Genomic DNA, 26,242 nt, shown 5'->3' on the forward strand with positions numbered 1-26,242 from the left:
TCATTACCTTATACTTCATGTGGTCCTTATTGCTGCTATTTACTAGTTGCAGTTGGAATGGTGGGAAATAGTGATTAACTATGGTGCACTTATTTAATCCTTAAAGTTACCTAAGCCAGTGTCTCAATTCACAAATGCCATTTCCATGAGCCCATGGAGCCCAAGGGCCTTTTATCCACCACAGCCAGTTTGGCTTTTGTGGTTTCACGCTATAAGATCAGCACCACAGTATAATTTCTGCCTTATTAGAACATAATGTTCTATATATTGTTTTAAGAAAAATTTTCCTGAAAATGTTTTATTCATCCCCAAACAAGATAAGTTTGAATTTTCCTAAAGTTGAACATTCATTTCCCAAAAAGCTGGCAATTCAAATTCGGAATAATTAGATATGTCAGGGAATTCCTTAGGAATGTAACTTGTTTGGAAGAGAAAATCTGGGTAGTTATTTTCTTTTAAAAAGAATGTAAATTAAATTCATTAGTAGCCACAAAACTATTATAGCATAATACCAAAAAAGTTAAGAATTATCTATAAATAAATATGATATCCTTTTCTATTTGCTCATTATACAAATTGAAACTCTCATATTCAACTAGTAATGCTAATAAGTAGTCAATTATTTTATCCATTCATAAAAATAATGTTTCTAGTTTCTCTCATAAAATCATGCTGCTCAAGTTGTTTTCCAATTATTCCTTTGATACAGAACCTTCATATTCCCCCAATTTATTGTCTGTGTAAACAGATCTATGTGTGACATAAATTACAAATCATACAGAGTGAAACTTATACCATTGATGGAAAGCTTATACTGGTGACCCCATAAGCATCATACTTTAAGCAATATGAAAATGATTACAACAGCTCAGCCAAAAGGTCAATGAAATGAGTAAAATTATGAAAATAATAATAAACATTTATTGATCACTTACAAAATGCCAGATTTTGTGATGCATTAGCTTATTTAAAACTTACTATCATCTTCAAAAATACATACTATCAATAACTCATTTTATAAATGACAAAACTAAAGTCTAGAGGATAAGTAACTCACCCAAAGCCTGCAGCTAGTAAGTGACTGAGTAAAGACCAAACCTTAAATCTGGTTCCTGAGCCTACATTCTAACTGCATCATGTTAGTTCCCACACCACACTTGAACTTGAACTTCTGAATGGATCTTAGGTTTTAGAGTCAACACAAGAAGAAACTTGTCATAGCATTTTCCATTGCTAAGGGATGTAAAGGATAAAATTCTCCAAATCCTCAATTTGTCTGAGGAAATAGAGTATCAAAAGTTAGGTGACTTTTGTGTTGTAGGCATGTAGGCATATATCCCAACATGAGTTAATTATGTCTATAATTGGTATCTACCATTCAGGGTAAGACTTTGGCAAATCCAATCAATAGAAGTCATTTTAAGAAAAATAGCTTAATTGTCAAATAAAAATTGGACATATTTAAGGTATACAATGTGATGATTCAATATACATGTACATTGTGAAATAATTGTCACAATCAAATGCACCACCCATGCTATGCATTAGATTCCTACAACTTGTTCATCTTCTGAAAGTTTGTACCCTTTGACCGACATCTCCACATTTTCCCTGTACTCTAGCCCCTGGCAACCACCATTCTACTCCTGCTTCTAAGAGTTTGACTTTTCTAGATTCTACATATAAGTGATATCACACAATATTTGTCTTTCTGTGTTTGGCTTATTTCACCTAGTGTAACATCCTCCACGTTCATCCATGTTGTTGCAAATGGCAAATAGCAAAATAGTTTTTAATCAATAAAATTGAATATTTTATTTCATTAACATATTTCTTATCAATTATGTTGAATGTGTCACATTTTGGGTATCCTTAAAGCTCCAAATTTATGTAGTTCACATCTGACTTTGAAGTGTTTTTAAATAAATAAATCATAAAAACTTTAAATAAAATAACTGATCCTATGCAGTAAACACCAACTGTCATTACAGTAAACAAAAAATCATGGTTAACATTGACTGAGAATTTATAATGAACCAGAAGTTAAGCATATGACAAATATCATCTCATTTATTCCACCAAATAACCTTAATGATGCAAGTACTCCTCTTATTGCCATTTTATGGATGAAGAAACAGAGTTTGGAAGATATTGCTTAAGATTACACACTCAGTAAGTGTCAGAGTTGAGAGTCCAATCCATGTCAATCAGACACCAATCCATGGCCTTACCTGTCAAATTCTTTTCTTTTTCTTTTTTTTATCTAGTGGTGGGTCCTAGAATTTGTTTGCTTGATATGGTATTTCTCTGAGGTTGCAGACTTTGTGGCGTCTGTAAATCTGAGTTATTTAGTTATTACTAACTTTGCCAGCACCAGTTTTTATCTAGACTTACATGCAATAGCAGTGGGAGGAAAAGCCTGTCTCAAATTTTTCATCCATAGGTTTATCTAAAAGTAAAACCTGATGGAAAAAGATTGTAATTTCACATCATGTTTCCCTCAAGTGTAGTTCTACCGCCCAAAGTAACTGAGCATTCATTTTTTAAAAAATCATTCCTTTCCAATGCCAGCTGGCATTATTAAAAGTCATCAGTGGGTATAATAAATCTCTACTTCCTTGTAATATTATCACTGGACTAATTTTGGAAGGAGAGAATCAGAGCCAAATAAGTTAAAAGAAGCCAGATGCCCTCCCGAAATTTAAAGATATCTTCTAATTTCATGCCTCAACAGTGTTGGTAAACATAATTGCCTGCAGTGTTTCTTAGAAACATTCAAAGTTTCATTTGTAACTAATGCCAAAGTTTCTTGGGAAAATTCTAATTTTTCTTAGAAAAGACAAACTTTTTTTCAAAGTAGCATTCAATGTCATGCTTCTTAATCATTTATAAGATTTGCTCATCACCAAATGAAGCTGCAGTGCATGTCAATGTACTTTTTCAAGCCCAATTTTGCTGTGCCATTGGCAAACACATGCCAACCATAGCTTCATTTCCAAAATTCAGCGTTGCTTCTGCAGACTACAATGGGCAGAGGTGGTTAGAGGAATGTCAGTGAGGGGGAGAGAGAGAGAGAGGGAGAGAAATCAGCTTCTTTGAACTGATGTTGACAGAAACTCTTCCACTTTGCTAGGAGCAATCTAATAGATTTATTTTGGGGAAGCTGAATAATTTCATAAAATTTTACCTTGTTTTTAAAATTAGATATCTATGGGCATCTAATCTAACTGGCACTTGTTATTAATAAAAGTTTTGAAAGGGAATTTTCCCTGGAAAAGATAACCCCTAAATTTAATTTCATATCCCTTCAGTGATATGGGCAGCACATCATAACTATGTCCTATGTTTAATATAATGTGACAGAGTATGACACAGTTCAGTTTTTAAAGGGAAAAAAATGCCATTTCCACAAGACTCTAATGACAATTTGGGCTTTTTCATTCCCATTGAGAGGTAACAACATATAGTTAATTGTTTTCAAACACCTAGAAATTGGAATGATTTTTTTTTCTCTTGATAACTAGACTAATAGTGGCAATGGTGAAATGGAGCATGTGAAGCTTTGAAGGTACTTCAGAGTAAGCACTGGATAATAGCATCATCAACATTAGTTCTGTTTGCCTTCATTGTGATATTACTTCCAAAACCTACCTAGTTCACATAAAAGTGAAAATAGCTATGGGAAAATCAGGGTTATGCAGTTATAGTTATTAATAACTTTAGAATCAAACTGGTCTTTGATGATGAAACTTGAGTTTTTCATTCCCAGGAGCTGCAAGTAAACTTGGACCTACTCAAAGGGATCCCAACATCCCACCATGTTTTTGTATTCAGCGCTTTCATTCTCCATAATGCTTAAGGTTGGACTAAACAAAATATTGAGTTAATTCTGCCACTGAATCTAACTAATCTGGGATAGCATTGCTTTCCAAACTGATACAGAAAGAGATCCATAAATATTCTATTACTAAAGAAGAACCCCTTTTTCCTAGCATATCAATAACAGGATTTTTGCCATCACCTTTGTCTACATTTTGAAAAGAAAATAATTATTGAGCAATTTTTTTCTAAGTGTTCACAGCTGAGTATGATCTAATTATGCTTAGAAATTCAAACATCACCAAATCTGGTACTAAAGCCTGGGGACAGAGGGAAGGATAGCAAGCAACAGATGCTCTGTAAAGAAAAGGAAGGTGGGACTAAATAGTCGAGGGCATGGTAAGACTTGTTAAGGAATTTGGAATTTTTCCTGGAGGTAATGGAGAGTGACATTACTGTAGAAAGACAACTTTATCTCTGGAGAGGAGGACATGTGGGAGAAAGAAAATGTAGGCGTGCATGGGAGGCCGTTAAAGGTGTCTAATGCATGTATATTTACAGCAATTAACTGGTATGTCTCTACTTGATACTAGTATGTCTCTACTTTTTTCAAGGGCTACTTAATTTGATAATACTAGAGGATTAAGGGTAACTTAGAAATTTGGCTTCAGAAACTTCATATTTCTAGGCTAACATTTACATTTGTAGTGGATGTAAGAATATTGCCTCAGTTAATTTTGTTTAAGATATTTTAAGAGAGGATGTGGCTTACTACGTTTTAGCTAACTAAGTAAAAAAGAAGACAGTGATTAATGAGGAAATTCTGGAAATGACTCTGTTTAGGCTGCGTTTCACATGCAATTTTGCAGAAAAGTTGCATCTCAAGGTCTACTATTCGTGGGCCCCATCTGCCTCTCACTTTTAGCTTTGAGCCATCAACAAAGAAGTTAGACTTATTTTTATTCCATTTGAATGCATTTTTTTCCTGATTGTAAAAAAAAACAGGCTGTTTTGAGAAAATAGGAAAGTACAAAAAGATATTGAAGGACAAAGCATTAATAATCCATAAACTGTCGTGGGGCAGTAAGTTCTGTTAATATTTGGACAAACTTTCTTGTAACTTTTAATTTTACAATTATTATATATGCACAGGAAGTTTCAAAGATATAGTACAGAGCAGTGTCATGTATTCCTCTCTCAGTTCCCTCAATTTTTGCATACTGATTATACTACAAAATCAAAACCAGGAAATTGACATTGGTACAATGTGCACAAATTGCTTTATGACGTATTATTACATATGTAGACTCCTGTAATCACCACTGCAATTAAGATACAGAACTATTCCATCACGGCAAAGATCTCTCTCATTCTACCCCTTTATAGTCACATTCACCCTTCCTTACCAACCCCAACCTCTGGTAACTTACTGTGTTCCCCATTTCTGTAAGTTTTGCGTTTCAAGAGTGTAATATAGGAGTGAATCACAGAGTGTGTGTCCTTTCAAAAATGGCTTTCTTATTGACTCAGCATAATATCCTTGAGATCTATCCAAGTTGTTGTATCTAATAGTTCATTGCTTTTTATTGCTAAGTAATAATCCATGGTATGGATGTACCACAGTTGGTTTAGCAATTTACTTACTGAATGACATTTTTATTGTTTCAAGTTTTGGGCTATTACATATAAAGCTTCTAAGAACACTTATGTGGCAGTTTTCTGTGGACTTTTTTTTTGTTTCTCTGGCATAAATGCCCAGGAATACAATTGCTCAGTCATGTGGTAAGTATATGTTTGGTTTTTAAGAAACTGCCCTACTAATTTCCAGAGCGGCTGTACCATTTTGTGTTTCCACCTGCATTGTATGAGAGATCAAGGGCATCTGCATCTGTGCCAGCATTTGGTGGTATCACTATTTTTTTTTAGCCTTGCTGATAGGTATGTGGTGATGTCTCATTGTGGTTTTAATTTGTATTTTATTATTGTGTAGTGGTATTGAACATCTATTCATGGGCTCATTTGTAATCCTTGTCCTCTTCCATGAAAGGTGTTTTCATGCTTTTTGCCTATTTTCTAATTGGGTTGTTTACTATTAAGAGTTCTTCATATAGTCCAGACACAAAGGCTTTGTCATATAGGTGGTTTGCAAATATTTTCTCCTAGTCTGTAGCTTGTATTTTCATCCTCTTTATAGGGTTCATCATAGAACAAAAGTTTTAGAAGTTGATGAAGTGCAATGTATCAATTTTTTCATTTTATGGATTGTGCTTTTGGTTTCATGTCTAGCACTCTTCAATAAGTCCAAGGTCAAGAAGATTTTCTCCTATTTCTTCTAAAAGTTTTATAGTTTTACATTACACATTTACATATTTAATGCATTTTTAGTTAATTTTGTATAAAGTGCAACGTTTAGGTTCAATTTTTCACTATGGATATTCAAATGCTCAAGCAGCATTGTTGAAAAGACTATCCTTTATTCATTAAATGTTTTGCACCTTTGCACACACACACACAAAATCTGTTGGCCATACTATGTGAGTCTGTTTCTGTGTTCCTATTCTGTTTCATTAATCTATGTTGTCTGTCCCTCTGCCGGTAACGCAGTTTTGATTACTGTAGTTTGAAATTGAGTAGAGTGATTCTTCCCACATACTATTTTTTCAGAATCATTTTAGCTATTTTAGTTCCTTTGTCTTTTTATTATAAATTATAGAATAATATTGTCTATATCTACAAAAATATTGCTGAAATATTGACAGTAATTGCATTACATAAATTGGAGAGAGAATTCACATTTTTAATATGCTGAGTCTTCCGATCTATAAACATATGTCTCTCCACTTATTTAGATCTTCGATTTATTTTATCAGCACTTTATAATTTTCATTATACAAGTCCTTTACATGTTTTCTTAGATTTATACCTAAGTATTTCTTTTTCCCAGTGATTACAAATGTTCTTGGTATCTCGATCCATTTGTGCTGCTACAACAAAATACCTAGGTCTGAGTAATTTATAAAGAATAGAAATTTATTTCCTCACAGTTCTGGATGCTGGGAAGTCCAATATCAAGGTGCCAGCAGCTTGAGAGTCTGGTGAGGGCCAGGTTTGTGCTTCCAAGATGGTACCTTGACTGCTGTTCTATGTCCTCACGTGACAGAAAAGATGGAAGGTCAAAAGGGGCCAAACTCATTCCATCAAGCTTTTTTATAAAGAACTAATCCCAGTCATGAGAGCAGAGCCTTTATGGCCTGATTGTCTCCTAAAAATCCCCCTCTTAATATTGTTGAACTGGGGATTAAGTTTCAATATGAACTCTGGAAGGAACACAAGTATTAAAATCATAGTAATTGAATTTTTAATTTTAATTTTCACATATTCATTACTAGGATATAGAAATACAATTTTTTTTGTCTGCTGATTTTATCTTGTAATCTTGCTAAGCTGATATCTTAGTTCTAGGAGTTTTTGGTAGATCCTTTCGGATTTCCTAGGTATAATTTGTAAACTTACTAAGCTCATTTATTAGTTTTAGGAGTTTTTGGTAGATTCTTTGGATTTTCTAGGTACAGTTTATGCCATTTACAAAGTCAGGTGGTTGTATCATTTTTCTTTCTCATCCAGATACCTTTTATTTTCTATTTTGCCTTTTCTTTGCTGGATAGAATTTACAATACTATGTCAAATTAAGAGTAGTGAGAGTGAATATCTCTGCTTTGTTCCTGATCTTGCTGGAAAAGCAGTCTTTGACCGTTAGGTGTGACATTATCTGTAAAGTTTTTTATTGCAGATATTGTTTCTCAAATTGAGGAAGTTATCTTCTATTCCTAGTTTTCCATGTGTTTTTCGTCATGAATAGGTGTTGGATTTTGGCAAATGATTTCATTTTTTATTGATTGGTATGCTCGGGTAATTTTTCTTTATTAGCCTGTTTAGTGGATTACATCATTCATTTCAACAACTATTTTTAAAACAAGGTAGAGGCTATATTCCCCATTTCTATTTCTTCTCCATCATTTTCTCCAAGTCTTGATTTTCTACTTGATTTTCTTCCCTTCACTGATTTGAGTCAATAAAATATCATGACTGTCCCTGCCTGCTGCTTCACATCTTAGTTTCTTTTCCCTTACCTTAACTATTGCCCCTCTCTCTCCATTCTCTTCCCAGTAGAGTTTATCCACTGGAGTGTGGAGTCCAGACTGTAACCTTCTCCCATCCTCAAAACTGGCTTCAAAAACTTTATTATTACTTCATCCAATCAAGATGAATACAACTCCATTAGCAAAGCATATTGAGCCCTTCTGTTCCACCCACATTTCTGTCCAGGGGCACCAACGAACTCCTTCTCACTTTTTCATGCTACAGTCAAGCTAGACTCTTATGGGACATTGCATGCCTCTCTGGAGCTTTACATGCTCTTATCTCTCCCTGAAATCACTCAAAACCCCCTTCTCTTCTGGTGTCTTCCATTTTCCCAGGCATAATTAGCCATTACTACACATGTGCCTTCTCTTTGCGATTTTAAGTTCTTCAAAAGCAAAGACTGTGTTATATCCATCTTGAGAGGCACTGCTAGAGTGCCTCTCAGAGTACCTGACAATAGTATGAATAACAGCAGCTAACATTTCTTGAGTGCTTGCTATGTGACAGCTAGTTTTCTAGATACTTTGCATGGGTTTTCTCATTTAGTCTTCGTAATAGCCCCATGAGAGATATGTTATTATCATCTCTATTTTATAGATGATGAAACTAAAACCTAGGGTAGTCAACCCAGGCAATCTAGCACTATAACTTTTTACCAGGGGAACATATTGTTTGCTAATTACAAATACACTAAACCTTTATTGTATGAAATAAATAAATGAATAAATGGCATCCATAAGGGTTACTATCAATTTCTTAGGAAATGAAAAGAGCTTTGCAGAAAAGAATTAATGGCAGCAATATGTTTAGCTAAGTTACTTCCAGGTATTTCTAAGTTATGTGGAATCCAAAAGTCAGTAACGGGAGACTGGATTCAAACAAATCTGCATTCGAATTCTTTGCCACTTAATAGCTCAATGACCTTGTCAGGATTCCATAATTATTATAAACCATATTTTCCCTAAGAGTAAAAAAGGGATAGATTTAACTTCATAGGTTTAGTGTAAAGTGTTTAGTGTAAAGATTAAGTGAAAAAAAGGCATGAATAATATAGCACAGTCCATGGACAGCACCTACCTAACATTTGCTTCCATTCTTCTACATTTTCTCTAGGCACTCATATAGATTCCTTGGACTGTCTTTCTCTCTGCCCCTATTTTGATGGTATTTTTGTCATTTTGTCCACAATTCTATAATTAATTTTTCCTTTGACCTGATTCACCTAAATCTCAATGTTTCTTGCTTATAGAGCTACTGTTTCTGACACAGATGTCACCATCCTACCTTACAGTCTATCTTGCTGAGGGTTGTCTCTTTGCCCTGCTGCTTAATCCTCTCATTTCCCCAAAGATAAAAGCAAAATAAACAAACAAAAATCAGATGCATCTGCAAGCCTTATCTGAATTTAGGCATAAATAAGGTCTTGGAAGAATGATTCACTCTGTTATCTCACCTTAGCTAGTGATTAACTAGCACTGAGATCAGGTTGCTACTAATAAAGACTGGGAAGACCCCTGGGTCAGGATACATATTTGCCAGGCAAGTTTTCTCTCCTAACTCATCTTTATTTAGCCCTCTCATAATACACAGCTCAAATACCACTTATTCTATATAGCCTTGCCACATATTCATAACTATATTTAGTGTCTCCCTTTTTTGAACCACTTCACGTCTACCTCACTTACACCCTGTATTGGAATACTATTTTACTTGTTTTACTTCCCTATTAAAATGCATATTCTTGAGGGTTGTTTTATCATCTTTGTACCAGTTCAGTGCCTTATGTAGTGTATTGTGTGAGTACTTAGTGGGTTACATGTAAATATTCACTCACTGAGTGAACTAGAAAGACATTTTTTAGAATCTGACCTGAGAGTATGAAACTCCATGACTTGTATGTGTACCCCATTTAAAAAATTAGATAGAAATATGAAAGCCATTTCTTTGTCCTATTATTCCAGAATAAGAGAGGAAACCCAAAATGGTATGCTCTCTAAGTATCCTTTGTGTCACCCACTCACTCTTCAGTCTTCCAGTAGGAGCCTTTTTTATAGCTCTCAGTAGGGAATTGCACACTTTATTAAGAGGAGCCAAAATGAAGGTGGATGAAGTGAGCAAGGCCTGGCTCATACTGCCTTTCTGTTTCATTTTAGTACAGATTTGTATAGGCTTAGCTCCAGAACACACAAGCACTGCAGCAGAGGAAGACATTCATCTCCTTACTCTCTATTGTTGGTGTTGAAATGGCTTACTTGTCCTAGTACTTAAGTACTACAGTGATGGATGTTTCCCAAATGTACAGCCATCTCAATGTCATAGACAGAATTTTGTCTCCTTTTGGAAAAAAAATTAAAACTTCCTAGAAGTACATTGGTCTTTCAAAGCCACCCTTCAATGAGCATTTAATTAAAAGTTGTCTCACAGTTTGTCTGTGGCTCCCGGGAACAGGGCTATATTAGCATCTCCATAGACTCTGTTTACACTGAGCTCACCAGGACAAAAACTTTGCCAGTTTTAAAATCTTCCACAGCTTCTAAAATAATCTTCTTCCGAACAAGATGAATCATTCTAGACAAATCAAATCCTTCTCTTTTTCTCTCTCTTCCCAATCTTGCTCCTTTAAGCCTAGAAACCTATTAAATGCTGTGCTCAAGAATATAAATTCCTGTCTCTTCTCCATTTCATGTTACTTTCTTCCCTTACTGAAGTCTGCTGAATAAATAAATTCAATCTACCACAAACTTACAAATATGGTTAAAAAAAGAACCTGTACTTGAAGTATGCTTAGTCATTGTGGAGGAATAGTTTGAGTATGGAGCATCCTTTTGCGAAATTAATGTGGGAAGAGTAGTGATGAAAATCAGCAAGACTGGAGTTGGCAGCCAGGGCTGTTTGGCAGAAGAATACTATTAAAGGAGACTGAAGACTTATGTTCAAGTCTCTTTTCTCCTACTAAAAAAGTAAGGCAAATTCTAAAACCACTTTGCACTTCAGTTTCTCGTCTTTTAAAAAAGTGATCCAATTCTTCGCTCACTGCACAAATATTTGTTCCACAGTTTGAATGATGTTATTTTCCATGTCCCTTCAGGCATAAACTTTTATATCAACTATAGCAATGAGATATCTTAATAAACAAGGTGTGAGATAAAACTGATACGTGAAAACCTGGATAACAGATATCTTAAGTTGAAAGGCAAATCTGAAAAAAAAAAATCCTTTTTTGTCATGTCTTCTTATTTTCTTTTTCTAGTTCTCTATTTCCAGTCCCATTTTTCTTTCCCTAGCCTCTCCATCATGCCAGTGATGTTGGTATGCTGACCTCCACACTCTACTACTAAGTATCTGTTTGACCCCATTAATTCTCTGATGCTCTTAGTTCCTCCATAGTTCCTGTCATCTAAAGATATTTAATTTATTTTAATGGCTTTCTCCTACACACACACACACACACACACACACACACACACACCTGCTAGAGCCCGCATTTCTCAAGCCCGGATGCTAAGGAGGGATGATGCTAGATAAGAGCCAGTTACCCTAGCTAATAGCAAGTGGTGAGGAAGGCGAGGAATAAGGTCTAAAGCTGGCTGGTGGGCTGCTTTTATTCAGATGACGATTGTAATTTTCTGAGAGGGATGCTACAGAGTTCTCAAGATTTGCTGTTGACTTGGGAGTGTGGAGCACATTTGCAAAACAGTTTGGGATTTATAATCTCAAAATAGCAGTTAATAAGACCTGGCTCTCAGGCATCAAGATATGCATTTCATATCAACTTTTGCTGAAATTTCTCAAAAAGGAAATATCATCTACTTGAGAATAGAGGATAATTTCTCTGAATCATTCTGAATCAGTCATTGTGGAGGACATAGTTTGAGTATGGAGCATCCTTTTGTGAAATTAATGTGGGAAGAGTAGTGATGAAAATCAGCAAGACTGGAGCTGGCAGCCAGGGCTGTTTGGCAGAAGAATACTATTAAAGGAGACTGAAGACTTAAGTTCAAGTCTCTTTTCTCCTACTAAAAAATAAGGCAAATTCTTTCTTTTATTATTATACTTTAAGTTTTAGGGCACATGTGCACAACGTGCAGGTTTGTTACATATGTATACATGTGCCATATTGGTGTGCTGCACCCATTAACTCGTCATTTAGCATTAGGTATATCACCTAATGCTATCCCACTCCCCTCCCCCCACCCCACAACAGTCCCTGGTGTGTGATGTTCCCCTTCCTGCGTCCATGTGTTCTTATTGTTCAATTCCCACCTATGAGTGAGAACATGCAGTGTTTGGTTTTTTGTCCTTGCAATAGTTTTCTGAGAATGATGGTTTCCAGCTTCATCCATGTCCCTACAAAGGACACGAACTCAAACCACTTTGCACTTCAGTTTTTCGTCTTTTAAAAAAGTGATCCAATTCTTCGCTCACTGCACAAATATTTGTTCCACAGTTTGAATGATGTTATTTTCCATGTCCCTTCAGGCATAAACTTTTATATCAACTATACCAATGAGATATCTTAATAAACAAGGTGTGAGATAAATAAAAAAAAATGTTTATTTTGAGAAATTCACAGACCTACTGGACTGAGAAGAGGAATGTATCTTTTGCATTTGGAAGATGTTGAGTTATCAGTAGAAACTTGGTCTCCTGTTCCCGTGTTATGAAGAGCCAGGATTTTTGTCATATTCATTAGATACTTCACTGAAACTATGACCTTCTACCTTACTTTGACAGTAATGTTTCACTGGGTCTTTAAATAGGCTATTAAACTAGCCTACACCTATTCATGGTAACTTATTTCTCCTAGTCTTTATTTCCCACTATGAAATTTTTGATAGTATGATTAATGTTTTTGAGCTCCTCAAAAGATCTTATAGAGGAAAAAATCACAAATTATTATTGATTCCTCTTTTGAATTCACACTGTATTTCATTTGGGTCATTGTTTCATGTAGTATTATTATGTATTATTGTTTCAGAGCTTGTTAGTAGGCCATATGCAAGGTAGTGATCAATAATAGTTCAATGTTAGCCTTGGAGGGTATATTGAATAATTTTTTTCCATAAGTCAGCATTGGTCTTGACTCTAATTAACATTTTCAATGTTGATTTGAAGTATGGAATAGGGAGTAAGCTTATTAAATATGCAGATTACTTTATATAGAGTAGGGGTGATTATTGACTAGAACTACACTGTAAGAATGTATAAGGACCTTTACAAATAAAACAAGGTGATTAGAAGTACAATGAAGTTTAATAGGGACAAATATGTGATAATCACTCAGAGATGGAAAAAACAAACTGTATGCATATATTTGTGTATACCTATGATAATTTCCGTATAAACCATCTGTCAATTATAAATTTGAAATGTGGCATTAGTGTTTATTTTTAAAATGACCAGAGTCACCTAGCAGCATGTAAGTTGTTCAAGCCTTGTAAAGACTACCATGACCTTCTTAGAAGGTTCACAAATTATGCAAAAACTAAAATACAAGAGAAAAAAATGGTTTAGTTAGTAACAGTCTAAAAATGGAAGTAATTTATCTTATGGATAACAACTAAAAAATTTAGTATTTAATTCGACAAAGAGAAGGCTAAAGGAGAAAAATGAAAAAGAAATGTTTTATTACATAGAGAAATATTGTACCAGAGGTGGTATGCAGGTATTGTCCATTTTCATTGAGAACAAAATAGTGTTTTCTGTGAAACAGGAGATTTTGGGGCTATGCACAAGTGAGGACTCCCTTGTGTTAAGTTTTCCAAGTCACTGAAGTACCTTATTAAAAAAAACATGAAGTCAGTTTTAAGGACTGGCTTATGTGCCTTAAGGTACCTAATCATATTATGTAATGCCTCTGGTAACTTTTTCAACTCTCTGGTATTATGATTATTTTAGTATGTTTTCGTTAACACCATTTAAAAATGTAGTCCTTCCAGGGAAATTAACTGAAATTAGTGAAGTCCTAAATATAGGAATATGAAAATCCCCTATTTCACTACTGAAATCTATTGCATGATTTGAAGATATCATTTTAACATAAATTTTACAATCATCCTATCATCAGTGGTAACATAGTAAAATGCTGACCCTAAAATTTAGGATGATTTCATATTTCTTCCTAGTGTCTTGAGATAAATAAGTATTGCAGCTTTTTCATGATATATAAAAAAGAAGCTGCACATGCTTTGTACCATGCACAGGAAAACTGCAGGGTAATTGAATGTACAGAATACTAGAACTTTTTATAATGAAGATTTGCTTAATTATATATTATATATTTTATTAGATATCATACACATATATTAAATATAATATATCTAAAATAGCCTTTCATGGTATATATATGTATATTTATTTTATAATGTATTATTAAATATTAATATGTACCAAGTATTTATTTAACTAATAGCCATTTAAAATAGAGAAAAGGATCATAAATGATACTTCTGTCAACAATGTCAGAGTTTTGAGGTTTGTGGTAGAAAAATACAGTGTCTGCCCCATTTCAGGGTTCATGATGTGACACAATTAGTTTCTAGCTTGTAATGTGGGTCAAGAAGTCACACAAGCCAGTCAGATTTTCAGATGACTGTTCTCTTGCATCTGTATAACACCATCATTTCGGAGAGAGTTTAACAATCATTTTTATTGGTTATAGCCAACAGCAGTAAGACGTGCAGCATTTCCATCTTCCCTTAGATTCTCTAAAATGGCCTGCCATGTCCACATATCTGAACTAACTCCTAAGTTTGTAAGGAAAGTGCAGATCTTTTTAATGCAAGGGGATGTTCCCCTAAGTAGTCCATGACATCTAGCCTTCCCAAGGGCATCTACTTTACATAAACTTAACAATTTTACCTGTGGCCATCCTGACTGTACCACACGGTGGGTAGGGCTGACCCAGAATACTTTCGTCGGGAGAGAATGCAGAAAATATTCCCAAGTCTGTAAGGGTAGACTTCAGTGTCATCTGCTGGGCTGTAATCCCCACACTTTGTAATCTAATCTGCTACAGGAGGACCACGTTCTGCCAGGTAGAGGTGCCCTTCTCATGAATCTTGCTGCACGCTTTTTCTAGACCAAACACATTTTATATGCTGGTGGCTATTTAAACAGTTCTAAAAAAATTAAAATGAAATAGACATTCTAAAGGAGTTCAAAGCAGAAGGACCTGAGGCTGTCTTTTATCTAATGTATTCTGTTGTGCCACATGAGGAGGGTTGGGGGAAGATGAAAGACTCAGGACAGGAGTGGAGAAAGGGACAGAATGGAGGGACTAGAAAAGGCTGCATCATTTAGACCTTATTCAAGCATTCCACATGGAGGTGCCCATCTTCTGACCCTCCGTAAATCTCTAACCCTCTTTGTTCCTCCTATGGCACCCTCTCCATCTAGAAGGCTTCATTTGAGAAATTCTCTCAATTTCCCAAAATGGAGTCCTAGCCCTGTGCCTTGCCTGGTATCATTCTACTGCGCTGGCCTCAGACCTCAGCTTGCTCTTCCAAAGGCTTCTGCTGTGTTGAGGAGGAAGAGACTCTGCCACCATAATAGGAAGGAAGACACAGCACTTTGGTGCTGGTACATTCCTTCATTAGAGATTGCTGTCTCTGGGTTCCTCCTGAATTACCCCACACCGTGAGGAATACTTTTAGGCTATACAATCTAATCTTCTATGAGAGAACCCTATGTCTTCCATTAACATGACTTTGACATTAATCCTTTCTAAAATAAGAAACTTAGTGCTATTAAGCTAAAAACTCTTTCCTGAGCCTACTTTCATTAAATAAGGACACCCCTTCAGTCACTAAAAATAGCTTTTACAGAGCTCTTAATTATGGACCAAGCCACCTTGAAAACATCAGGAGTCCTTTTTATCCCACCGTATACTCTTGATATCTTTATATTTCATCAGACTTTACAAGCTTGTGTCTGAGGTAGTTAAGAAAACTTCACTAGGGAAAAGGAGCTACTAAGATAGGAATGTGACTTCTCAAAGAACGAGTGGCCATTGGCTATGCCGTAAACAGGAAGGTGGAAGGCTTATTCCATTTGTCCATACATAGAGCATACGTACTCTCCTTCCTCCTCTTTATCTAAATATTCAACCAAGAAAAACAATCCTAAAATTTAATTTTCTGTAGTAATCCTCAACATTGCCAAAGGTGACTGTCCTCGACTTGTTCTGCTGCTTATCTCGAGATTCTTTAGCTACTAAAATCATGAATTCTTTTATATATTTATAAGCATTTCAATTAAGCAATTTTCTTCACCATTTCAGTTTGCATCCAATATTTCAGTGAAAAAATCACTCAGTTCATGTACTCCTTATCTTCTCTGTCTGCACTGCTCAGATAAGTAACTTTTTCAAGAACAAATGTTCTACTTTTATCAGGTCTTGTGTCTACCAGAAGCACAGACTACATCCTCAGCTTTTCAAAATACGTTTTTTGGTCCTAATTGTTTGGGTTTTCTTTTTATTTGCCTTGCCTCTGAATTTATTTATTTTACATATGTGGCAAAGTATTATGACAGGCAATTCACTGGAGGTTCAATAAAGCTTGCCCAGCTGATTGTGTAACAGAGGAAATTGCCAACTATTTCTTTAAAAACGAACAATGAGAACACATGGACACAGGAGGGGGAACTTCACACACCGGAGACTGTTGTGGGGTGGGGGGAGGGGGAGGGACAGCATTAGGAGATATACCTAATGCTAAATGACGAGTTAATGGGTGCAGCACACCAACATGGCACATGGATACATATGTAACAAACCTGCACATTGTGCACATGTACCCTAAAACTTAAAGTATAATAATAATAAAATAAAATGAAAACGTTTTAAATTTTTTATTTTGTTTTTGATTTTTTTTTTTTTTTTTTTGACAGAGTCTTGGTCTGTCGCCCAGGCTGGAGTGCAGTGGTGTGATCTCGGCTCACTGCAACCTCTGCCTCCGGGTTCAAGTGATTCTCCTGCCTCAGCCTCCCAAGTAATTGGGACTACAGGCACCCACTACCACACCCAGCTAAGTTTTTGTATTTTAGTAGAGACAGGGTTTCACCATGTTAGCCAGGATACTCTCCATCTCCTGACCTCGTGATCTGCCTGCCTTGGCCTCCCAAAGGGCTGGGATTACAGGCATGAGCCATCACGCCTGGCCTTGTTTTTGATTTTTTAACTACAAATACTTCTGGTCACGCTTAGTCAGCTGTAGAATGGCTAATAATATATAGTTAAAATGCTATTATTATGCCATGCTAGTTTCAGGGGAATGCTTACTTCCCAAAATGAAATAGCTAGTGAAGAAGACCACCATAAAACGAGTAAGCCTCATTGACTGCTGACTGTTTTCCAGACCCTGGGCTAGATCTGGATTTCAAAGATGAAGTTTTTTAAAAATCATGGGAACCAGCAATCTATATTCCAATGAGGTAAATAGACAAATACAATTCCTAAACACAATGCTGAAATGTGAACATATTCCAAGTGTTAGAAGAGCACTGAAGAGACAGTGAAGTTTCATGTTGAAAGGAAGGAATTCTCCATGTAGACAAAGAAGCATCTTATGCCAAGAAGACATCTACCAAGACATGGACCTGTGATACAGCCAGGAATGAAGAAACGGTGTTTGGCTTATACTGTGAATATGAGTAAGGCAAAAGGTTGTTTCTGAGAATGGAAATAGAAAAGGCTTAAGCCAAATTTTTGAAGGAACTTGAAGTCTAAGGAGTTTAAACTGTTTTCTAAGGGCAGTGAAGTACATAGGCAATACTTGCAACAAGGCAGCAGTATGATCAGATTGCATATCAGAAAGAACAGTTTAGCTGTGCTAAAGAATGGATTAGTGGTGAGTGAGAACAGAGATAGGGAAAGGGCTTAAAAATAATAGTCCAGGTAGAAATGACAAGGCTATTAGACATGGAAAGGCAAAGATGGTAACAGATTTACAAAATTTAGGAGGTAAAATGTACAGAACTTGATGACAGAGTAGATGAGGTGGGGAAGTTAAAGATCCACAGGTAAGGAAGGGGATTAGCTGAGAATGAATCTAATTGATAGGAAACAAGGATACGGCAATTCCAGAAACCATAATAGAGAACAAAGTAATAGTAATCATCATAATAACATCAATAATTGTAACTACTGGTAATTGAGTGCTCATAGAGAGCTAATTACTAAGAAAAGCGTCTTATAAACAATATCTAATTCAAACCTCTAGATACCTTAATATAAAAGTATTAGTTCCCCTGCTCAATAGAGAAAGAAATTGCATTATGGAGAAGTTTAAATAATTTTCCCCAAGATTGAAACACAAATATTTATGTTTTCACAATTCATGCTTTTAGAAACTAAGTGTTTGCTCAGTGCTGGTCAGTTGGCAGTACCTCTCGGGGGTGGCCTGCCTTACCCAAGCACCCCAATTCATTTTCTAACACTTTGACTTGCTTCTTGGGTCTGAACAACATTAATTCTCACCCTCATGGCATATTAGTTGTTCCTTTAAATGCTACATTTCGGGTCACTTTTTATGCTGGAAAACTTGTCACTGCACTTCATAGGACAGCTCTCAGCTGCTACAACCAATGGACAGGCAAGCTCTTTACATGGTTGCTAATGAGCTCCCAGGGTTGTAACAATATCTGTCCTTTGACAGTTGCTGAAATCAGCATCCAAAGGAGAAAACTGAGAAGAGAATCAGGGGGAACCTAAACTGAGTTGGAGGATGCTTGTCATATACTCCTATTTGTCTCTTTTCCACTGTTAGCCCTTTTGCCTGAAGCATCTGGTGCCTATCCTGTCAGCCATGTTCCATTTTTCTCCCCCTGAAGAAAAATTTCCTCTGATGTGATAACTTAATTTGACTTGTTTCATCCCATAGAAAATGGGATTAGACTTAAAATTCCCCAAAGCCAGCTGGCAGGCCACTCTTGTCAGTTGTTGGTGAGCATTCTACACAATCAGGCTAAATGCAGTTTTTAATCTTAGAAGACAAAGAAGATGGAGATGGGACAGAGAGGTTTATGAGAGTTATTTAAGTTTTATGTGGATAGTAACATCTGCTCTCTTGTTAAAGGAAAATAGGAAAAAAATATGAGTGAAAGCTTGCCACAGAGGGGTTATGCATTAGATTTCTTAAAAAATAGTTGACAGTTTTAGAGATGTGTTTTTAGCAACATATTTAATATAACATTATTTCATTAATATAAAATTGTATAAATGTCTCAAAGAGTTTGCTATGAAGAAATTTATGACCATTTAGTATCATAGAGTCATACAATCTCATACTTGGAAGGGAAATCATGCATTATTTATTCTATTTCAGTGCATGAATTCTTCTTCAACAATATTTGTGAAGAATCACCTGACTGCCAGGGGGGAAAAATTCCACAAAAAATACCAATAGAAATTATTAAATAAGGCATTGTGGAAGGAGGAATCATCAACATCATAATTTTTATATAAAAACACTAGAAACCTGATCAAATACTGATTTGACAGATATGCTTGACTTTAAAATCTAACCTACTCAATGTTAAAGCTATTGCTATCAGATATATCTAATAGACTATCAAATATTTAAAAAATTTAATTGTATTATTTTTGTTTTTTATTTTTCTTTGAAAGGGAGTCTCGCTCTGTTGCCAAAACTGGAGTGCAGTGGCACAGTCTCAGCTCACTGCAACTTCCACCTTCTGGGTTCAAGTGATTCCCCTGCCTCAGCCTTGTGAGTAGCTGGGATTACAGGTGTGTACCACCACGCCCAGCTAAGTTTTGTATTTTTAGTAGAGATGGGGTTTCACCATGTTGGCCAGGCTGATCTCAATCTCCTGACCTCAAGTGATCTGCCCACCTCAGCCTCCCAAAGTGCTGGGATTACAGGCATGAGCCACTGCTGCCTGGCCCCAAATTAATTTTAAATGCTTGAAAAGAGTTTCAGTGTTTATTATTCTCATTGAAAGAATTTTACAGAAACCTAAAGCCACTCAAATTTTAAAAATTTATTTTCACAGAATTGCCCTAAATCACACAGTACCTCAGTGTATGTACTGTTCATACAAATAACTAAATATAACTTACTTGTAAGCTCTCAGTATTGTTCAGTACCCACAGGTTGATGCTAGTCTGAACAGAGAACAGTAGCAGAAATAAAAAAATAATCTCAGTCAGGTGTCAAGAAGATAAGGCTGATTAGAGCAGCAAAGCATTTGCTTTCTTTCATCATCCACCACTTAGAGCTATAGACACTCATTTTTTTACTGTGTGCATGAGTGAGAGTGTGGGTTTGAGAGAAGAGACCTCAGGTCTAATGGGTTCTCAGAGTGAGCATTCACTGAGTTTTATGTGAGTATATGTGGTTAGGTAGAGAAACAGAGTATAGTATGAGTTATACATACTAATACTATGTTCACAGATAACACTTCTCTGGAGTATAACACTTCTCTGGAGTACTCTAGATTTTTCCATTCCTTCTTTTTTTTTTTTTTTTTTTTTGAAAATGAGTTTTGCTCTTGTTGCCCAGGCTAGAGTGCAATGGTGCAATCTCAGCTCACTGCAACCTCCATCTCTCGGGTTCAAGCAATTCTCCTACCTCAGCCTCCCGAGTAGCTGGGATTACAGGTGTATGCCACCACATCCAGCTAATTTTCTTTTTGTCTTTTTAGTAGAGACAGGGTTTTGCCATGTTGGCCAGGCTGGTCTCAAACTCCTGACCTCAAGTGATCCACCCACCTTGGCCTTCCAGAGTGCTAGAATTACAGGCGTGAGCCACCGTGCCTGGCTGATTTTCCCATTCCTTCTATCACCTGAGAAAATGTCTATTGTTAAAAAAGAAATGTCAGTATTTGACATGGTAAATTAATGTATATATTAGATGCCTATTAATGATTCTATGATTGTTTTACATTTTAAAACAATGATTGGGCATGTCTAAATATTATATGCTCAGATTTTGACCTTCAGATACAAGTTTTTGAAGATTACCATTTGTTGAATAACCTACTATATTTCCTTTAGAGGCTCATAATATAGGCTACAGCATTTCTGCTAATCTTATTCTAAACTCTTCTTAGTATGAAAAATGCAAAGTGACCGCTTATAATAGTTACTCCCTTTCTATGTTGGGCTCCTGAAATGGCCTTTTCATTCTGTAATAAGCCATTTGTGTTCACTTCATTTTGCTTCAGTCCTTTTATTTTTGTCATCTTTGGTGCTATCTTAGTGTGCTATGATGGAACATGCTGAATCAGAAAACCTGTAATTTTTATTGCAAACATGTCTCAAGGCAAATTTATAAGTTGCAGCTGATATCAGAAACTACTAGAGGGAACATGCCTTTGTTATAAATTACAAAATGCTCTGCTATTCTAAACTTGAAGTATGTTGAATATAAACTGCCTTTTTTGTAACACCAGGAGCTTCACATAGGCAATATATTAAGATATTCCTCTAAAAATGCAATGTGTACAAAACAACTTCGCCAGCTAAACTATATTAAAACTCTATATTTTCAGGCTGTAAAGCTAACATTTAAGGTGAAGCTATGCCACAGAAACCTGATCATATTAAAGATCTTAACATTAGATTTCAGTTTTCTTTTCATAGAAGGATAAGAAGGAGCACTAATTTATTTAGCAGCATTTAGTCAGGGTGACTATTTGGGCAACCCATTTATATATTTAAATGAAGGCACTGAAAAAAATTGCACTAAACTATGATCTCATCTCCATTAGATTAAAACCTTCCGATCGTTATAGTTGAGTTTGATTGTTAGTACTGCCAGACAGCCAAGGGCCCAATCTTGTACTGGTAGGGTGTCTGGTGACCTGCAATATGGGCTTTCTCCATCCATAGACCTGCAGGTTCTAGATGGTTCTGTACAACCATCTGGTCTTCACCTTTGTATTTATAGAAACTGAACAAACGAGTATTGTTGTTATAACCTGTGTAGATATATTCCATTTCTTCTTCCTGTGTTTCTACTTTTGGGTGTCCTCCACTAAACAGGGGGATATATGTTAAAAATGTTCATGTTCATAATATAGTTTTACTGATACTACTGAAAACAGCAGTAAATTGCTCTCTTGAAACAAAATTTTTATTGTTATACTATATCAAGATAATTATGGTATGACCTACAAGTAAATGTCCACTCACTTTGTTATTCAGTTGCATCCTAGCTACATACTCATTTTACTCTTGCTTTTGCCCTCAATTATTCATTTACATTATAACTTTAGTTTATCTTTTACAAATGGTAGAATTCGTTCAATATTTTAGAATATTCCAGAGAATTCCAGAATTGCACTTTCTCTTCAGATAGGATGATTTAAATGCATTATTTTATGCAACAGATGTGTAGAGCAAAACGGAATTATCATGGTAGTTTCCATGGAGTAAACAATATACATCAAAAACACAAAACTCAATAAAATGAAGATTAAATTTTGCTGAAAGTTACTATTAGAAATTGATACAAATACTCTTCTGACAAACATGGCCCATAATGTATTGTTCCCAACACAATTTTGTACATGATGGAGATTGGTGAACTGCAAGAGTATTCCCAGTGCCTTTGCCCAATGCTACTGTTGGTTGCAAAGATCCTCAGGAAATCATTAGCAAACTCCATCTAGAAACAGACCAAAAGATCAGAAATATACATTACATGAGATTCATGGCTTATGGTTGTAGAGTTCTGTGCGCATTCGTTCTTGTTTGAAGTACAGTAGAGTGTTTCAAAGCACCTGCTCCCATTCCCAAAAGTTAGTGAGTTGTAACTGTGCCAGTATCTGATTTTAACAGTATGTCAAAGGCGAAGTATTTGTTCTTAAATGTCAGTCATTAGAGTTGGGCACCTACACAAATTCAATGAGTTCCAGTGGAATGATAACTGGTTCTTTAAGCTGCAAAATATAGAGAGACTCAGAAACTCAAATGGAGGGAAATCGACCACCAATTTAGAGATAGATAACCTGGGACAAATAGATACTATCTGTAACACAAAAGATTGACTTAAAAATCTTGAAGCATTATTCTGAATATGTTTTCAGCTTTCCAGAAACATGAAATGTATTCTCATCCAAATAGAAAGTGCTCCCCCCACCTCCACACTACACACACACACACACACACACACACACAAACACACACACACACAGTGCTAAAGCAAATATAGCAAACGAAATATAGAAATAAGAACCAGCGTCTTGCGTTGGAAATACTATGGTCTTTGGGGCTGGACAGACCCACATTTGAATTCTAGCTCTCACACTCACTGACTATGACATACTGATCAAGTCACTTATTCTCTCAACCTAAGTCTCTTCATCTATAAAACAGGTCAAATAATTATTTATGTGAGGCATTTCTGTGAGGATAATGTATATCAATTGTCTGACATGTGTATTCAATAAATAATGACTATCATAACTACTAATTTTTAAGACTACATTTGACCTCAAAGCATGTTGTTTATGTAAATTCCATAATTTTATACAAATAAGCCTTGCTACCTAAAGGAATGTAGAACTAATGCTGATAACATATTGAAATGTTTTTAAAATTACTAAATTAGCATATGATTATCTAGCAGTCTAATTTACCTAGTCTTTGATGGAATTGCTAGCTTTTTCTCCCATGAAGCTTCACAAAGAAAGCATTGCATTACCACTAGACATTTTCACTTTTCCTTCAATAATAATTTTGTGTTCTCATAATTTGTATAAATGCCATATACCCTAACAGCAGTTTTTCTTACACATTATATCGTAATATCAGAAAACAATAAAATAAGAAAAGAAATTTGATATATGTTTCCACACATATTGCCTTTTTTTCTTTTAACTTTATTCCCACTTGAAAATACTCAGTACTGTCTCTTGTGTCTCTCTTCTCTCCCAATAATCAAGGTCTCTCCAGGATCTTTCCAAGCAAACAGAAATCCCTTATGGCACAGTCCTAGACTCTGCAGTATATGAGCATGTCCGCATGAAAGGACTGAATCCTTTTGAGAGGGACAGCATGTATTCCCAAATGTGGCGGATGATCAACCGAAGCAATGGATCGGAGAACAATGTTCTGGAGTCCCAAGCAGGCATTCAAAAGGTACTGTCCATGGTTCTCCTTTAATAGTCCTTACCATTTTGTGTCCCATGCTGGAATTGTGAAGTTGAGATTTGGTTTTTTTGTTTTGTTTTTTGTTTTTTATCTTTAATGCTGACAGAGAATTTCCTGTTAAATTACATCTTATATTGATTTAAAGAAGATTTTTTTAAATGACTCATGGCACCAGAAAGAGAATTCAAAGTCCTCTGTACTGTGTCTAACAGATCAGTTTCCATTTGAATTCCAAAATCAAATACACACGCTGGTATTTTGTTCAGAAAGGGGTTAAAGACTTAACAAACATGAAGTCTAAAAAAGTTTTTATACATCCCATTCCAAATATCATTCAAGTTATCTGATTCTTTTAAATGACTCACGGTATTTTCTACACTGCAGTTGTTTTTAGATTAAACTGTTATCTTTAGTTGTGATTATGTGAAGCTATCTGGAAGTAAAAGTTAATCTTGTCAACAAATAAGGTTCCTACAGATGTCTGTTTCTATTCCAAATGTGAAAATCTTTATTTACATCTTACTTTTTCTATAACTATCTATATTAAAAAGGCATCGAAAGACTGTTTTATGTGGAAATCTTAAAGCTATTTTTACTCTGAGCTGTAGCTTATAAACATATATACAGAAGCAATTCAAACCCTATCAACCTCCGTGAGAGATCTGACTGTTTTTTCTTAAAGTTATCTCTAGTGACTAGCCTACTGAAAATCATTGTTGACATTTAATAAATAATTACGGAATGCAGGAATGAATGTCAGTAATAGCAGCAATAGTGATATACACTTTTTCTCTCTGACCTTCCACTGCAGAATAATTTGGACACCAAGTCTGTGTTTCCTGTTCTAAAGGCAAACTCACTAATGTCATCCTAGAGGATATTTTGATGACTATAAGAATTATTCTGTGACGGGTTCCAGCATTATTCTCTGCTTTTTCATCTGGCACCCTTTATCTGCCACTGCTACTACTATGGTCCCTAGAGTCAGCCTAGTAACTCTTGCAGTCAGCATATTGATATCATTCTTCTGAGAGCTGATGATGCTAACATAAACCTTTCTTCAAGTATTAATGATGTCTTTAAGGAAGTGAATATCCTGGAGATGTTAGCAATGGCCTCTATCCTCTTTGCTCTTATTATACCCCATTTTCTGGGGCTCAGTTATTGATTCTAAAATATTTCTTGGCTTTCTCCAAAGTACCATTGGCTCCTGGAGTTTCAACATGGTTCTCCCAGTTAATGGGGTGGGGGGTTGACAGGTGGATCCACGTGGGTGAATGAACATGTATTTTGGGGGAAGGGAGGAGGAGGGTGGACATTTTAAGGCTTACTGGGTACTCATAGCATTTTAATGAATTTGTGTTCAGAATAAGTATACACTATGGCTTTGAGGATGAGTTATTTTCCTTTATATCATCTGTTAAAAATAAATTTGTTTTTTGATGATTAATATAAATAGAAATTTATAGTTCATATTTCTATTCCATTTTAGGAGCCAAAGCTCCCCCTGCCTTATAACCTCATTCTATACAGTATTATTGCAGAGGAATTTCATTTTCTTTCTCCCACCAGCCTGGTGTTGATGGACACATCAACCTGGGTTTGAATACAGCTCATTTTTTAAATAAAATGTATATCCATAAGTAGTTACTCAAAATCTCTGGGCCTTGGGAGTTGCATCATGAAGATAAGAATTCTACCTCACACAGTTTTTGTCAAGATTAAATAAGATTAAATAAGATAACACACATAAAGCATCAATAAGTAGTATGAGTAGAGCCATAAACCTTTCTCATAAGATGGCCCTGAAGATTATCTGAGATAATTTTTATGTGAGGGATTTGTAATTATAAAGCTTTATTGTTTAATATTTCCTAATCTTAATGTAAAGTTGTGACATAATAAAATGAAGATGCAATAAAAGAGGTAGATAATAATTTCTATTCTTTGTTAGTCTGTTGATAAGGAGGGCTAATCAGTTCAAAAATGCAAATCAAGTCCTCAAATATTTATTATACCATGTTGATTCAGTTTTCTGATTTACTAGAGGGCTAGTGAAAATGCTCTTCTGAATGAATTTATAATAGAAAATATCTAAGTGAAATTTGTACTATATATTTCTTTCAACCCAAATTAGAAACAGCTGACAATTGATTAGAC

General features: G+C 35.5%; 1 protein-coding gene across 2 annotated transcripts in view; it reads left to right on the forward strand.

Moving 5' to 3' along the window:
* GRID2 (glutamate ionotropic receptor delta type subunit 2) overlaps positions 1–26,242 on the forward strand; it is a 1,459,902-nt gene that overhangs the window by 1,206,938 nt on the left and 226,722 nt on the right. For both annotated transcript variants that reach the window (XM_003257534.3, XM_030819132.1), the window contains one exon: positions 23,875–24,070. In XM_003257534.3, coding sequence (XP_003257582.1) covers positions 23,875–24,070 — 196 coding nt within the window. The remainder of the gene's footprint in view (positions 1–23,874; positions 24,071–26,242) is intronic.

The sequence above is a fragment of the Nomascus leucogenys genome, chromosome 9, assembly GCF_006542625.1.
Source record: "Nomascus leucogenys isolate Asia chromosome 9, Asia_NLE_v1, whole genome shotgun sequence".
In the NCBI taxonomy this organism is placed as follows: Eukaryota; Metazoa; Chordata; class Mammalia; order Primates; family Hylobatidae; genus Nomascus; species Nomascus leucogenys.